Source organism: Kryptolebias marmoratus, linkage group LG16, assembly GCF_001649575.2.
Source record: "Kryptolebias marmoratus isolate JLee-2015 linkage group LG16, ASM164957v2, whole genome shotgun sequence".
Classification (NCBI taxonomy): Eukaryota; Metazoa; Chordata; class Actinopteri; order Cyprinodontiformes; family Rivulidae; genus Kryptolebias; species Kryptolebias marmoratus.
In genome coordinates, this window is record NC_051445.1 from 23,426,031 (window position 1) to 23,443,851 (window position 17,821).

A 17,821-nucleotide genomic window follows, 5' to 3' on the forward strand; every position below is an offset into this window, starting at 1 on the left:
TTGGAAGATCTCAATTCAGAACTTTACTTTTTTAACTTCAGGACCTTCAGCTCCCTTAGGAGCAGCTTTTTGTGGAACAAGGCCTTCATTGTTAAAGCTTAAAGTGATAAAGACGTCTTCAGCAGAACATCTGTACCTTCAGCTCTTTGACTCTGTGTTGGTTGTTTGGCTGGATGAAATGTACCACGTACACAATGTTGTGTTCATTTATTAATTAATGAAGTGTGTTTACAACAAACTCTCAACATTTTTGATCAGCTTCAGAATAAGGTTATGTTTCCATGTGTTTCCACCTGAAAGTGGTTTAGTCATCCAGAACAGTGCCTGAGCTGAGTGGTCTCCAGGGATTATTTATATATATATATATATATATATATATATATTCCAGGTTTATTTGGTCACTCACTAGTACGAACAGTGAAGCCATTTATTCATCTATCCATTTTTCCTACCTGCACATCACAAGGTCACACATAGACATTTTCACACTTGGACTGGGCAAAAATCAGGTCAAAATAGCCCAATTTTGAGTCTCACATACGGACATTTTTACTTCTAGTAAAAGATAAATTGTGTATTTTCCGGCTCTCAGGTCATGTTGCTTTCACATGCTCACTTTTCCACCTTTCAAATGTACTGAGAGAGGAAAAGAAACACCAATGATTCATTATTCAGGCCAGATATTACCAAATGATGAAGGGTTGTCTACACTACTCTATATATCTTTACTTTTTTTTGTCTCAGTTCATATAAAATCCTATGCTGCATCACCAGGTGGCAAAAACATTCACATGACCAACTATTGTAAAAAATTCACAAAGAAAGCAGAAAAGGCTCGTTTTGTTAGATAGCATTTTCTGTTTCCTCTGAGTTACTAACCATGTCAGCTTATAACCAAAGTGTAATGGTGTCAGGATCATAAGACAGTAAAGACAGACGAAGACAAAACAAAATACAAAAAATGGCTCCATTATTGTTGTAGTTTTTAGGGCACAAAGTAAATTTGGGCATGCTCAAAGTAAGATGTCCTGTCATAGTTTCTGTAAAACTCGGTATCGCAAACCCACATCAGAAAAGTTTTATTTATTTGTTTTTAATTTCCAATTTGGAAAGCAATGTGAAAAGTGAAAGTTTTTCTTATCAAAAACTATTTGTTTGTAGACAGGAGGTGTGGACAGAGACTCAGTTGTCCGACTCGATTACTTTCTTTTCCAGGTTGAAGCTGCGAGTCGCCTGACTCGGTGCTGACGTAGCATGTAAACAGGATTTAAAGGTGGTGTCCCACAGGGCTGCGGCTGCTGGCAACATGTTGGTGAAATCCACTGACTTTTTAGCATGCTCTAAAAAAGTTGTGCGACAAATTTTCCCTCCAAGTCTTACAGTCACAGAGTTGTTGCGGGCGTCCACTTAGTCTCAGTAGCTGGATTTTAACATTTATGTGGGACATCTCCACTGACAGAGACAGCTCAGAATGTCCAGGTGTAAAAGCCACACTGATAACAAATAATAATCTTTTTAAAAACTGGTCTAAATCTGCCTTTCAGAAGTTAAACCATAACCGTAGGGGCAGCTGCCAAGGTGCGCACAAAGCGAACAGAGACGATTAAGGTGCAGGCAACAAAAACTGAGCTGAGCACACAAAAACAAACCATTATTTTCAAAATTAGGTCGTGCAAAGTGCAGCCATATGGCTTGCTGGTCGCAAAAACTCAGAAGTCAGTAAGACTGATGAAAGATTAGTTGTTTTTTTTGTTGTGATCTTGAATCCCCAACTAGTCTCCAACGTTTGCAGCTCAGATTCCACCTTAAACAGAGTAGCCGAGTTGAAGAGGCAGAGAAAAAGGAGACCTCACTGTTGAAACGTTTCTGATGAGCGCTCACACTTGTCCGATCTAATAGCATTTTTCATCATTGTTGTCGACTCCCTGCACTGAAGTAATGCAGATGTTAAAGCAGTAATCAGCAGACAAACAGAACCATCCGATGCTTTATTGAGAGCTGTATAATGACTTGGAGTTGAGCTCATATTTTGTTTCTAATGAGAATTATCAATATATTAACAACTCACATTAACAAGAATGTGGCAATTTAGCATCTCCAATTAACCTAATGTACATGTAGATTTAACACCGTTATTTGTTCCTTACCACCTTTTCTCGCGCCCAACCAGATGTACAACATAGAATGGACACTGAAATATTGGTTGATTAGACTGGTCGTTGTCAAAAAACCTTTTCAAACCCCGGTGTACATTTTGGTGAGACCTACAGTTGGAGGTACAACAGCACAGAAAGGTGCTATGAAAGTTATTATAAGAAGATTTATTAGTGAGCCCAGCTGGCAGTTCTCATGGAGAAACACATTCATTTAAACGCTGTGCGGGGGCTAAATGATGAGTGAGGATTCATTCCCAAAGGTCTGTTTGATTCTCATCTTAATATGAAACTCCCTCCGAAACTTTTAGCACCGGTAGAGTTCCAAGCCCTAGTAAAAAATAAATAAATAAGAAAAACTAATGAAATCAACCCTCTAGAATGATGACACACCTTTTGATTTATTTTAGAAGAATGAAACGACAGACATGATTTAAAACAATTTCCTGTAAGAGTTGGACTTACTTTATAAAAACTAGAAAACAATTGTATTAAAAGGCAATTTTAAACAGGGAAACAGAATCAATTAGGAACCAAAATAAACCCCCACCTGTAATGTTTTTATGCACATCTTTCATGCTTGTATGATACCTTACATTATTTGAAGCTGGACCTAATTAGTGACAAACAGTATAACCCTTAGTTTACACACGAATCAGTACATTTATAAAAGATAACGACCTTCAGTGCTCTGACCGTATACAAACTCTGACCTCACAGAGTTGTGTTTCTGGACCCAAAAAAGGCTTTTATTCCTGATCTTTACCCGACCTGCAGCTTCATATCTTTAGATTAGACTCATGCTGCACCAAACTAACGTCTTTAATGCAGGTGTATGATTCACCACTGAATCTCTTTTATGGAACCATCCACGGTCTCTGACTGCTTTGTTACTTCTCTGAACGCACGGTGTCGTTCTGTTTAGTTGTTAGGAAGAAGTCACCCTTTGGCTTTTTTTCTTTTCTCGAATCTTGTTTTACAAACTGCTCCTGCTCATTTGTCAGAACCTCTTTCGAATTTCACGCCGCTTTCAGCTTCCTGCCTTGATGGCCTGACGTCTCTTCTCGGCCCGCCTGAACGTTTACCTCTTACTCTCTTCACGTCTCAGACGGGGCTCAGGCTTTAGACCAAAGCCGCCTGAGAACAGCTCATGTTGGTCGTTAGGAGCCGGCTGTCACACTGACATCGGTAAACATTCAGGGAACTGACATTGGAATAGTTCAGAGTGTTCATCTGACCAATTAACTAGACCGGAGTCACTACACTGGGTCAGAGCAGACTCCACTTGCTGAGGAGACAGAGGCTCCTGAAGACCTTTTATTGACTCTGCGGTGGCCTCAGCCATCTTCTGTGGTGTAGTCTGCTGGAAGCAGCAGCTTATCTACATCTGAGAGGAAGCTGTTAGATAAGCTCATCAGGAAGGCCAGCCCTGTCCTAGGATGCCCCCCTCAACCCATTGCAGGTGGTTGGAGACAGAAGAACTCTGGCAAAAAGGACAACACTGTTGGACAATGTCTCCCACCCAGTACATGAAGCTGTTGCAGAGCTGCAGAGCTGCAGAGCTCCTTCAGTGACAGACGGCTGCATCCGAGGTGCACAAAGGAGCGTCATCGCAGGTCCTCCCTCCCAGCAGCTGTTAGACTCTATAACCATCACCGCTCCCATCAAACTCAATAAGTGTTTACATCTCTGCTGTCACTTGCACAGTTTGTCCAGCTCTTGTAAATAGTGTGCTGTCTTCTTTTTCATGCGAAATACACAGGCACATGTTTTCCCTTACTGTAGTTTTTGGTTTTCTGTTTTTATATTTTTTTTACCTTTGCGTGAATCTGTTCTCTGATTTGCCTGTCTTTTTGCTGCAGGTACACCTGAATTTCCCCATTAAGGGACAACAATGGGTTTGATTTCTTTACTATTCTATTCTATTCTATTCTATTCTATTCTATTCTATTCTATTCTATTCTATTCTGTTCTGTTCTGTTCTGTTCTATTCTATTCTATTCTATTCTATTCTATTCTACCCTCTTCTTTCGTTATTGAATTTTTCACATTATTTCAGGTCTGTTTTCTTGCAGAGGTCATGTTGCCAGTAATCGGTCAGATTTGACAGCTCGTTCACTTTTTTTTTTGGAGTTACTTGGATATTTATTTTAAATGCACAAATGAGACGATTTAATGTTTTTTCTCTCTTACTTGCTCTGAAAAAAGCCATTAATTACATTAATTTTTTTTTGCAACTTGTTTGCGGTAAGAGTTTGATTGACTGAGTTGTTGAATTCTTCTGTTGGAAAACTATTTTTTTTATCAAGTCAAAGAATATATTTACGGCTGCAGGTCATTTTCTCACATTGTGTTATCAGAGGAGCATTTTATAGCTGTGGATCTAAATAAATCATGGCCAGGTTGATGGGATCTTCCATTTAGATGAAGTTATTTCACCATCTGGGTCATGGAGCCACTCTTTGTCAGTGGATGCTTCCTGGAAGCCGATTGGCTCATGGGTTTAACTTTGCTTAGATCACAAGCTCCTGTTTTCGTGTATGACAACTCCATTAGACTCTTGCCCCCCATTGAACTTGTGACCTTGCTGCACCGTTATTTCAGGAAACCTGAATGTTCGGTTTGTAAATAGTTTGGTTTTGCCTATGTGACACCTAAAGGTGATATCTCACTGGGCTGCGACTGCTGGAGGCTAGTTGGTGGCCCAAAATTGTGAGAAAATAGCCAGGAAGTGATTGAAATTGACAAACTGATAAAACCAAAATTCATTAAATACAAGTGTTTCAAGTCCCTCTGACCTCTGACCTCTGCTGGATTCACATTGTTTTATTGATAAGGGGAATGTTTACACTTGTTGCACTTTTCTTTGATATTGACATTTGACATTTGAAAACCTTGATTTGTTTCTGCTACAAGAGTCAGTATATTTAATTTGTGCTGATCAAATGAAGCAACCCTTTGTGTTTTATCTGGAGAGGGGCAGTGCTAGAGAGGTTATCCGTCTCAGATTTAATAAATACCAACAGTCAATTTGAAACCCTTACAGTTGCACATTTGTTTTCAGGATGGGATTTATCCTACTAACAGGATTTCCTGTTTTTCTGACCTTATACTTACCTCAAGTTGCCTTTTGGGACATACCTGCATACATTCGTACGTATCATACTTGCTTGTAGAGAGGAGTTTATTACAGTCTCATATAAAATCAACAATAATGATAATAATAATATGAAAGCAAGCAGAGTTTTGGTATCAGAATAGTATTGGTGTCTGCAGATATTCAAATTCAGGTATCAGGTTCGGATCAGAAGTGACAAAAATGTGGATCCCCCACGGACCTGTGCTACAAGAATGGGGAGAATGTCACCATTGTGCAAAATAAGCACAAGTGAATATAGACTAGAAACTCATTTCAATCAGTCAGCGTTAACAGACAAAGTTAACAATATAAGATTTAGTCGTTTCTGACTGATCTGAGGCAGAAACACATCAGTCTTGTGGTTCGTTGAACTTTCTGGGAAGAAAAGGGAGGGATTTTCTCCCTCTGCAGCTTTGGTTACATCGACTAACATCACAGAATCAAAAATAATCCAAAGAAACCTTTAGTTGGTCTCTGAATTTAGCTCTTTTGGCCCCATCAACGCCAATCTTTCACCTCATTCCTTATTAATACATTCTACAAAAGAAGAATGTATTAATTTATCACACAGAGAAACTGCGTAAAACCCCCTCACTCATTTCTTTTTAAATTTCTCCCAGGGTTTCGACAGTCTGGAAATGCATGGGATGTACTTTTAGTATTTTCCAGGTCTGTGAACAAATGAAAAAAAGGGGAAACATTCTGAACAGTTTCTCTGTTTTCATACTTTATTCTCTCTTCCACTGTCTAAAGGGTACAAATCTGAATTTCTCAGAAGTGGTGTGCTTTACACACTAATTATAAATATAAAAGACGGAGTGGGTTATAGGTTTAGTTGATGTTAGAAAAGCACTTTTTAAAAACAGATCATTTTTTGCACAGACCCGTCACAAGTGAGCGTACACTTTTAGTTTTTACAGGTTGTACTCAAGGATGTTGAAGAATGTGATAAGGATCGTATACGTACTTGTTTGAAGAGCCACGTCGTTCCCAGACATCCTTCTTTTGAGTCCATTTGGGACTGTACTTCTTTTTCTTTCTGCTGTTCCCTTTTCAGGTGTTGCCACAGCGAGTCATCCTCCTCCATCTAAATCTGTCCTCTGTGTCCTCTGTCCTCACTCCAACTACCTCCATGTCCTCTCTAACTACATCCATATATCTCCTCTTTGTCTTTTTCCTGGCAGCTTCATCTCTAACATCCTTCTACCAATATACCCACTGTCCCTCCTCTGCACATGTCCAAACCATCTCAGTCTGGCCTCTGTAACTTTATCTCCCAGTCCTTCAACCTGTGCTGTACCTCTGATGACCTCATTCCCAATCCTGTCCATCCTTGTCACTCCCAAGGAGAACCTCAACATGTTCAGCTCTGCCACTTCCTGTTTTTTTTCTCCTGTCTTTTTGTCTGGGCCACATTTGGGACTGTACATGCACAGCAAATGTTTTGTTCTTGGCTCCATGATTGTCCGAGAAACTGGAGAATGGAAAAGTGTTGATTTTTTTGAATGGTAAAATGAATCAAACATCAAATGAAAGTCGGGGTGGGGGACCCATTAACAAACCGTTTGAACTCAGTTGGGGTTGATGAGATTGGCTGACCTCAGCAGAGGTACGATTGGATTTGTTTCCTTTTGCACCATATTGACTCTGAAAAGCCCATCATGAATAATAGAAAGCTGAGGGAGTGATGGATTTTTGTTACACACAAGCTGAAACAGGAAACAGTCACCCCTTCCTTCTGACGGAGGCCTCTGAATAAAACCAACCCAGCACTGATGTCAGTATTCAGCAGCAGCATAAGATGCCACTTTGATCTTTGCTTTGCTTCCACGCCACACTGGTGCTCCTGCTACACTCGGACCGAGTGCATTCTGGGTACTTTTCCCTCCCCCTGTACATTGCTTGGGGGGCTGAGAGGAGCTAAAAATAAACACCGGCGGTCCATTCATGTGTAGCTCAGTCATTCAGCCTGTGCTCTCACACACACTCCGTTGCTCGGCCAGTGTGTGTGTGTGATAGTCTTCCGTTCAAACACAGGCAAACAAAACGTCATGAGAAGGGATTCAGAGTCGACTCGCTCCGCCATGACTCACGGACATCCGGCTTTGGCTACATGACCTCTCTCAGTTCGCTACTGTTCAAATGATTTCAAAGCATCTTGCAAACACGAGAGCCTGTTGCCTAGGAAACCACCTTGGCATGTCCCCAGTGATGACTGTACAGCGGTATAAGATAATCTCTGAGGGAGAGGAGAGGGTTTATGGGTTTGTGTTTGCAGCGTACGCCTTCAGTTGGACTCCTTGGCTTTGAGCTCTCTTACGGTTATCAATGCTTTCCGGGCTGCTCGTTGAAACCGGAGTCGCTCTGCGGGCCGCTGGGCGTGGCGGGGGTCCTGCTGGCAGATATCTGACACGCGGCAGAGCGACATGTGAGCTCAGAGCCAGAGTCATCTTCCCTCACTCATAAAAGCGTCGCTCCTCTGTGCTTCGTTACTCTTCAGGTGCAGTGGTTGTAAAAGCAAAACAGAAACATAAAACCCCAGCTGGGAAATATGTGCCGTCATGTGTGCGTGTTTACAAGAGCGCGTGGATGTAAGGTTATATAATAGATGTGACGAGGAGCGTAGAGGCTGTAAACCTCGTGCCCAACAGCTGAGCGGCTCCCCGTGTAGCTGAATGCTGCAGCACCAGAGAGCATTTTGAAATCGACTAGCTCGCTGAAACTGGACGCCTGCCAAAGCGTGAAATCAGAACCAAGGTCCCACAGCCTCGCCGCAGTGACGGCGTGCAGCCTAATAGCAGTTTGGATTCCACACATGTTCCTGAGCACTTCTGAAGGAGCCCTACAGCTGGCGGGGTGGGAGGGAGGGTTGACTCTTAGTGCTCTACCAGCACCTGGCTACACTTACTGTTAGTTGTGCCTTCTGCTTTTACCCGTCCTGTACTTAAATGGCGTTGATTTGCTCAAGTCCTCGAGTCCTGTGACCACAAAGTGAATTGAAATCGCTTCGTCGTTGCGTACATTGTTGCTGCTGGAGGTGCAGCGGGGCAGCCTTTCCCACTGGATGACGATCGTGCAACGTCGTAAAAGAAAAAGCTCCCAGCTGATCTGTGAAGGGTCTAGGGGGTGGTCTTCAGATGGGTATTAAGAAGCCATTGTGCGGGGTAGAATGTGGGGAGTTCAGAGTCATCTCTGGATTGGTATGGATTGAGAACATAATAAGAAAACCCTGACTGGTGAGCACTAAGAGCACAGCAGCATCATGACCGCCTTCACACCCAGGGAGGTATTTTTTTTCCAACTTTTTGTGGGTTGAGCCACGTTCGAAGGTTGTCATCCACAGTTTTAGTCCTACTCATGTTTATTTATTCGCCTGCTTGATGGAAGCAGAGGGAGGGCCAGTCATTTTCAAATGACTAAATATGAGAAAACATGGGCAGGTGAAACAAAATACAGATGCAGATGAATTTGTACCCTTTTTTCTGAAGAAAGGAAAAAGTCATAATAAAAAGTAAAAAGGGGGGACCAACATATTTGTCCTTGTCCGTATTCTGTTGCAGTTTAACAAGCGATCTAGATTAGACTTCATCTGGATCCAGATCTGGACCGCTGTCTTTCATCTGGGGAGCCCTAAAATAAAAACTTTGTGTTTTACCTTTCAGGTCTATAAAAACACTGCTGTTCACAAGAGGGAACACAGAGAGAAACAGACAGAGAGAGACAAACAGGCAGAGAGTGAGGAAAACGGACAGAAACGTGGGATGATGCAGGCTGCTGACTCATCAGCCCCGTAGGGATTATCCTTCACGCACTGCGTGTGTGTGTGTCTGCGCCTGCTGTCTTATGATTGAAGAGGAAATGCACAGCTGTCATTACTGCACAATGAAAGCAGGACAGAGGAAGCAGCCGACTTGTCAAAGGCAAAGTGACCCTGAATGCTTTTTTTCTTTGTTTATTCCTGTTTTTTTACCAGCTCCTCACACAATGACAGCCTTTGATTGCCGTCCGCTGCCCATAAAAAGTCAAACAGTCGCACAATTGCCTCTGTATGTTTGTGTGCAATTGTCTCATAGCCAAATATCTAAGAACTGCGAGACAATTTTTAACAAAACTCTTAGAAAGTAATCATTGGATTACTACATACCTTTTAGAGTCAACCCTGTTCTAGATAGCCGCCACATCTAACTGGCTTCTGCACACAAAAAATGGCTACGCCTCAGTCACTTTTACAGACATTGAGCTAAGATTTGACGTGGTAGTGGCTGACGGTCATCCCCAACACAGTATGCCTTCTTACAATATCGTATGAGACTGTTCTTTTCAAGGTTTTACCCAAACAGCTACTAATCTGTCATGTCACAACATAAAATGATCGAAGGCTACGTTCACACTGCAGGCAAATGTGAACCAATTCAGATTTATTTTGCTACTATGTGACATATATTGAAGTTTTTCATGGCAGTGTAACACGACAAATCCGATTCTTTCATATCCAACCCAGAACTTTCCCATATGTGGTATTGAATTGGATACATAGCTGATGTTTTTCAAAGGGACCACAGTATGAACGTTCATGTCACATTTCATCTGACTCACGTTGTATCAAAGGATGATCACGTCAAACTCCCACCACTCTTGGCTCTGACTCTGCACAGAGGTAGCAGCCACAGCTCCAAAAATGGTCTTTTTTTTTCTTCTCCGTCTTTTTTTTATCTTTTACCATTTGGATGTACTTTTGGGCCCGATTGGACAGCAACTTCAGCATCAATACACACACGCTAACACTCGCAGCATCCATATTTACTTCTGTAAACACAGCGTGCATTGTGTGACATCATATCTTCTTCTGAGCATGCGGGTCATTTCGGGAACTGGAGACTGTTTACACTGGAGACTGATAGAGGTCCCATTTAAAATGTAATGAGAACAACCACACACACAAAAAAAAAAAATCGGATTTGAGCAAAAAATCGGAATTGAGCATTAAGACCTGCAGTGTGAATGCAGCCTTAGTGTGAAGCTTTAACATGAGGGGCGGCGGGTGATATGCATTTCTACAAGGTATGCCAGGCCTTTAATTTGATCTCTTTTTGATCCATCTTTTAAATGAAACGCTCTGATTTACAGGTTGTGTTTTGATGTGTTTGAGCCTACGTTGTTCTTATTATATTGTCTGCATAGCTTCATGAGATGCTGTAACGCATGTTATGTCCTCCTAAAAACATGGACTTAACCCAACAGAAAGGTTAATCTAACGCTGTTACTCGTATTACAACAAAACAGAGGCACAATGGTCACAGGACAGTCCACAAACTGTTCTGATATTTCTGACCGGTAGTTAAGTATTTTGCAGAACTGACATGTTCTTTCAGCACTTTCGGCGTAATTGTTGCCGTCGCTCACAGCGCCGAGGGTCTGATCGTTATCGCAGTCGTGCCATTATTTGTGCTTCCTCTCTGTGAGCGTCTCTGCTGTGGAATATTCCACTCTCTTTCTGGCTGCCTGTGCTGCTTTGAATGCCCGACTGCAGGAAGCAAACAAAGCAGCAGCAGCCGGCGTGACTCACACCGAGCGGCCTCAGCGTAATGAGAGGCACTCATCTGAATACACTTCAAACTGCAGCTTCCTGAGACGCTAACAGCCTCATCTCAGTCGCAGAAATAGGTCTGCTACAGACTGATTAGCTGTTTGACTGTAAAAATCCAATTTAATATAGATAATTGAAGGCCTAACATTGCTGGAAAGGGTGCCTTCGCCTGGCCGCCTGCATAGTATTAGACTAAGATCATCTTACATTGAGAAGTGACAGAGTTGAAGCCATTTTTATCAAACCTTGAAAACAACATTTAGCTGGATGTCACTCAATGTCGCAAGGTGTTGTGCAATGTGTTCGCAGTCAGATTATTTGTTGTAAATGACTCTCAGCAACTACCACACCAAATTTTTGCTCAATATCTGTAAAAATGACTGATTTATAGCCATTTTTGTGTTTTATAGGCTCACTTGGCTGTGTTGGCCATCTTGGATTCATTTGCCTCCAAACATTCAGCTGTAGATGTAAAAAACATACAGTGATTACCGTTTGATAGTTTCCCAATACTCCACCCACTGGTTCCTGAGATATTTTGCTAACAGATGAACCAAATTGACTCCAACAGATAATGGCAAGATTTCAAGCAAAGATCTTGCGGTGATCAGTGGGCAGTCATTAACTCTCAGCTACTACCACACTAAACTTCAGCTCAATATCTGTAAAAGTGACTGAGTTATAACCATTTATGTGTCTGCTAAGGTTGCTTAGCTGTGGCGGCCACCTTCAATTAGATTGTCTCCAACAGTTAATCACTTGTAGCTGTATATACAGTGAATAGTTTCCGAGAGTTTCCTCAAAATCTGTTCAGTGGTTCATTAGATATTTTGCTAACAGACAAACAAATGCACATGTTCACACACACACAAAGACAAGGGCAAATACATTATCGTCTGCCGTTCATTTGTTCTTGTGCTTTCCCTCCTCAGACCTGATCCAGGCCACCCAGGACACCAATGTGAACGTCCCCCAGATGGCCGACACGCTGATGGAGAGGGTGGGCAACGCCAGCTGGGTGGTGGTTTTCAAAGCTCTGATCACCACGCACCACCTCATGGTGCACGGCAATGAGGTGAGGCTGTGAACTCCGTCATCCCATCTCTCACCACAAACCATCCGTAGCCTCAGGTGAAAACAACAGCGGCGTGAAAACGTGAGTGGACATTTTTAAGTCCGCGTGGGACACTTGGGTTCGTCACCGAGCACGTTTTTTTTGGGGGGCCAGATGAAATGTTATCAAGGGCTGGATCTGGCCCGTGGGCCTTCAGTTTGACACATGTTGTCTGGATCTATCAGACTTTCAGACGTCTGTTTGGTCTTTGGATTTGTGGACCTGCAGGTAATCTGAGTTCATTACCTGACCCCAGCGCTCGCGTCTTCAGCAAACGTCTGAATGGGACAAAAGTCAGACGTAAGCTGGGTCTGATGGAATGTGGGTGTGATCCGCACCGCCTCGACGGGTGCTCCTGTGCTGCTGATGTCAGAATCAGCTGGGATGGTCCTGAAACAATGGCCAGGGTGGTCTGACGTGAGATCTTTGAGGCACCTTCTATTGGAGGAGCTGAAACATTAAAATAGTCCTGCTGGAATTGATCCTAGATTGCTACATCCTGCTGCTGCTGTTGCAGATAACCCCATGAACTCTATGTAATTTAAAGGCCTAATATTCCTTGGAATGAATGCCTATCGCGCGCCACCTTTCAGACCAGAATTTCAAACCAAGGTTGTGTTGTGTTGGAAGCTGAAGCCGTTTTGGTCAAGCCCCGAAAGAGACGTTACATGCGATCTGTTAGCGCTCAGAGTATGTGTCGGGGATGACTCTCAGCTACTACCGCATCAAACCTCAGCTCGGTCGCTCTAAAAGTGACCGACTTACAGCCACGTTTTTGTGTTGGCTACGGTCATTTAGCTGCAGCAGCCGCCTTGAATTTGTCTGACTCGGATGGTTAATCAGTTGAAGATGTTCATCCAGCGATAACTTTCCGAAAGTTTCATTAAAGTCTGTCCAGTCATTTGTGAGTTATTTTGCTAGCAGACAAACAAAGAGTCACAAAGCTTTGGGCGAAGATGTTGCACAATGTGTAGCACTCACTCAATGTGTAGCACTCAGTCGTTCAAAGAGCCATCTACAACAGGTAAGATAGAAACTTAAAATTACTGCCCCACAGAACCCCACTTCAAAACATCTGAATTATCCCTTTACAGCTGGTTTGGTTTGACGTCGCACAGCGTTCCAGTTTTAATCCACAATATGTCGTTTCTTTAATCAGAAGAACGTCTGACGAGCACAACGCCGCCTGGTTGTCACTGGACGACAGAAAAGCGTTGGTTGTACATTTTAAACAACAGTGATGCACACTGAGGAGTTAGAGGCAGCCAAATGAGTAACAAACACAAGAGAAACATTTAAAACCCAACTGCGAGTAAAGCTGGATATTGAAGAGTTAAAAAAAGAACTTTCTTCCATCTTATAACAGCTAAACGAGACATAATAGGGCTCTAATGGTCTTCCTTTCACTCCTTTCTCACATAATCCTTTAAAGGGGAAAGGAAAAGTGTTTTGAAGCTAACAAAAATTAAAAGAAAGTCTATTAATATATGTATTAGTGACAGTGTATTGATATGGTTATCAGGAGATTCTCAACTCCCAGAACTTTAATGGCGGGGAAGTGATGGAGCCACTTGCGGTGTAAATATAAAATGTGACCCGCGCTGCAAAATGAGTCATAATGCTCACAGGCTGGCGTGCAGGAAAAGTGAAAATATTGATTTTTGCTGTAAATGAGATTAGTGAAAAAACCTTTGTATTGAAGTTTTCTGTCTTCAGAAATAAGCCTTATAGTTCTACACCCATTAGTTTCCTTTGAAACTGACCGTTTTTTCTCTGCTGGCTGCGGAGGTGATGGGAAACTCCTTGAAGACTGTGGGACATCATTGGAAAGCTTGTGAAATGTGTGTTCAAACTGGTCCTCTTGTTAACAACACATCCTTCTTCTGCTTTTTCCCTGATAAACACTGAGACAGTAACCTCCTACAGCGGGCTACCACAGCTGGCCCCGCTTCCTTATACATCGCCAACCAGGGAGGGTCCGACTCCATGAGAAGTCATGAAGTCTCTCTCGGTCACGTGATGAAAATTGCGTCATTTTGTTCTCACAGCAGCTTTATTCACCCCTTCTCCACACAAGGGCCTTGCGGAACTTTCTCTAACAGGGGTTTGTGCCAAGTGTTGCGATTGGTCACAAGTTGTTGTGGGCGTGTTTATGAGGAAAAGCTGGTGAGCTTTATTGGAGTCATTTAGCTCCTACTGCTCCACTGAGAAGCAGCTGGAGGCTGTTAGAAAATACAGCTGTCTTTACAACTGTTCCAGCAAAACTTAGAAACCTATAAACTTAAAAAGACCGCAGAGACACAGGCGGCTCTTAGTGGCTGTGGATGGAAGTGTGCCTGGGCTGGGCAGCGTTGAGCCACGCTCCCTTCCTTTCGCTCATATTGTCCACTGTCATATTTGCAAATATCAAACAACGTGTGCTGTCTCAGTCGGTTTAATAAACACATCTGGTCACGGTACGGGGAAGCAAAATTCTGTACAGGGTCAGGAGAGTTGAGAAACCAGTGAGAAGAAACCCGTTTTAACGTTGTAGGAGGAGGGAGGAGCTTCCTGAGAGTTCTGAGCCGAGCGTCTCGAGGACGATGAAAGGCGTGTGAGAAAACAAACGTCTTGCAACCAGGTGACCTCGAGCCGACTTCTTTACTTCTTATGACTTCAGCACTTCCACCACTTCAGGAGTTTCACACAAAAACTCTAAAAACATGGACCGCTCGAGTGTTTCTGGAAGTGTTTACCTTAAAGAAAAACATGAACATATATTAGTTTTATATTTAACCCTTTCGGGTTCTGAGCTGTGTTCAGAGAGGCCTCTGAACGAGCAAGGAAGGCTGACATGATGACTCTAAACTGCAGCCGATACGAAAGATAGAGAGAAGTGACAAGAGAGCAATAATCCATGGAGGGAGAGTAGAAGGTGGAGGACAGGGACTCACTCTGCAACCTTTATCCTCTGATGATGCTGAAAAAAGGGGGCATTCTCCTCCTGGTGTGCGCTGACAGAAACCTGAGGACATTTAGTCAGCACTAAGCTTTGTATCGGCTGCAGCAGGAGCCTGGGAGAGGACTAACTGTATGCACACACACACACACACACACACACACACACACACACACACACACACACATCACAGCTCAGCTCAGTGTATCCAAATAAAAAGATCCGCTCATTTGTTTTTGTTTTTTTTTTGTTCTGTAATCTCTGCAACATATCTTCAGCAAACAACAGCAGAGGCTGTCTTAAAGTCAGGGGAGTGAAAGCACTTACGTTCATCCTCTCGTTAAGGTGGCAGCATTAATCTTTGAAGTGATCAGATTCTCTCGTCCTGCATTCCTTCATGGCATGAATTGGTAACGCTTGTCTGTTTGTCTTTCTTTTTTTTTTTCCTGCAGAGATTCCTCCAGTTCCTGGCATCTAGGAACACCCTGTTTAACCTCAGCAACTTCCTGGACAAAACGGGCTCCCACGGTGCGTGCTGTTTACTTTCCCACCTGCGGGCCAGCCGTCATGACCTTAAACAGGCCCAACACTTTGCACTTACGCCGAGGCTGGGGTCGGGTGGGGTCAGGGGTGGGGGATGTTAAGGTTCTAATCATAAAATAAAAAAAAAAAAAAGAAGAAGAAAAAAGCAGCCCGTCTGCCTCCAGCAGCAGCAGCTCCCTTCAGATGACCTCGTCTCCGTGGCAACCACCACATCACCCATGGTGATAAACACTGGCTTCGCAGCTCCTTGTCACCAATATCTTTTCCCGCTCGAGCACCAGCAGGCTTCAGTGAGCCGAAATGTCCATTTGTAAGACCTTTAATGGTGCTACCCTTTAATTCAGCTGCGTGCACAGAGGCTCGCGGATGGAAAACAATCAGACAATAACAATAAAATCTGTCATTAAAGGTAAAATGTCCGTTTTACATTTGGTCAAAAGAGGCTAGTATTCCTTGTGACTTCACTAGTCTTTAAGCCGAGGAAAGTGGCTGCTGGTCTCAACAAACTTTAACAAACAACAGAGACAGTGTAAAAGTAAAACCACCATCCTGTGCTGAATGTAGTTTATCACATCTTGTTATTGTTATGTAACAAAGCAGGGGAGTTATTTTCATAGTTAGGGGTCTTTTACTAGCAAAGAAGCAGGCAGAACAGTTTGATAGCTTATTGGCCAGCGTGTTATATTTGCTTTGCACTTTAAGTAGTGCCGTGCTGATCGTTTTCCTCATTTTCCCACCTAAGGTTAGCCATCATAAGCTAACCTAGCCTAGCTTCTCATGTATCCTACGAATAAAAGAGTCCTGCTGTGCCGTTAGCTTAACTGAACACAACTAGTAGGAGATATTTTTGGTGGGTTTCATTTGGTCTTGGAAATCAGACAAATCAAATGGAAGAAAGTGCAGCTGAAGGAACTTTTGAGTTAGCCTGGCTACTGGTTTTCTGACCTGGTACGACATTATTCCCAGAACTGAGCTTGGACCTCTGAGGTAAATAGTGTGCAGCATTAACCTAGAGTTGTAAAGCTTCTTTTTGCAATCCCTGGTCCTCGAGGGCCACTATCCTGCATGTTTTACTTGTTTCCCTGCTCCAACACACCTGATTCAGTGGTTAAATGACCTCTTCATGTTCTGCAGAAGCCTGTTAATCACCCATTGATTCAAATCAGGTGTGTTGGAGCAGAGAAACAAGTAAAACATGCAGGATAGTGGCCCTCGAGGACCAGGGTTGGCCACCCTTCCCCAAATGAATCAGCTGTGTTTCAAGTGATAACCTGCTTAAATCCAACCTTTCCACTAATGCAGAATATTATACAAGCAACAAGAAAAAGATAAAGTGTTGGCTTTTTTTTTTTGTACTTTGTAAAACTTTTAAACAGTACTCCAAGGCCACGTTCACACTGAAGGTACTTTCTGAGATACAGATGGGTTTTTTTGTTGTTTTTTTGCGTGGTCGTTCCCATTACCATTTAAATATGACCACCATCAGACTCCGGTGTGAACGGTCCTGAAGTGGCCCAAAGAGGGGACGCCACGTGCAGCTTACCGTGTTCACAGAAATGAATATGGATGCTACACGTGCCATTGTGCAGTCAGAGTCAAATAAACTATTATCTGCCGTTTGTTTCATCCAGTGTTTACTTTTGAGCTTGCTGCTTCCCGTGTATAATTGCACTTCTGGAACGGGAGCAACGCTATGAAAGTAGAAACAAACTCCAGTGTCATTTCAACAGTTATCACGCCAGCATCAGTACCGTCCGACACATACTTATAATGTCAATACGTGGATCGATCCGCACACAGCTACTTTAATGACGTAAAAGTTGGATGAAATGCGTCATGGTCCTTCAGACTGAGGTTGCTTTAAAAAAAAAAAGACATCAGATATGTATCTGATTTTAGGACCACACAGCGGCGTGGGTCCGATCTGTGATGTTTAGACGGCCATGACAGATCAGATGTGGGTCACATACGGGCCACTTCTGCCTGCAGTGTGAACACAACCTACGCCTGTCCTCAGCGTGCGTGAAGGTGATGCGGTGTTGTGTACAGATCACTGATGTTTGTTTCCTCTTCAGGCTATGACATGTCCACGTTTATCAGACGCTACAGCCGCTATCTCAACGAGAAGGCCTTCGCCTACAGACAGATGTCCTTCGACTTTAACCGAGTCAAGAAAGGGTACGGATCTGAATTTCTCATCATACAGGTGCTGGTCATAAAATTAGAATATCATGAAAAAGTAGATTGATTTCAGTAATTCCATTTAAAAAGTGAAACTTGTATATTATATTCATACATTACATACAAACTCATATATTTCAAATGTTTATTTCGTTTAACTTTGATG

At 42.8% G+C, this 17,821-nt stretch overlaps 1 protein-coding gene across 1 annotated transcript in view; it reads left to right on the top strand.

The window, feature by feature from the left end:
* LOC119617811 (clathrin coat assembly protein AP180-like) overlaps window positions 1–17,821 on the top strand; it is a 33,890-nt gene that overhangs the window by 7,624 nt on the left and 8,445 nt on the right. Inside the window, exons 2-4 of the mRNA XM_037980457.1 lie at window positions 11,812–11,954; window positions 15,384–15,459; window positions 17,550–17,652. Coding sequence (XP_037836385.1) covers window positions 11,812–11,954; window positions 15,384–15,459; window positions 17,550–17,652 — 322 coding nt within the window. The remainder of the gene's footprint in view (window positions 1–11,811; window positions 11,955–15,383; window positions 15,460–17,549; window positions 17,653–17,821) is intronic.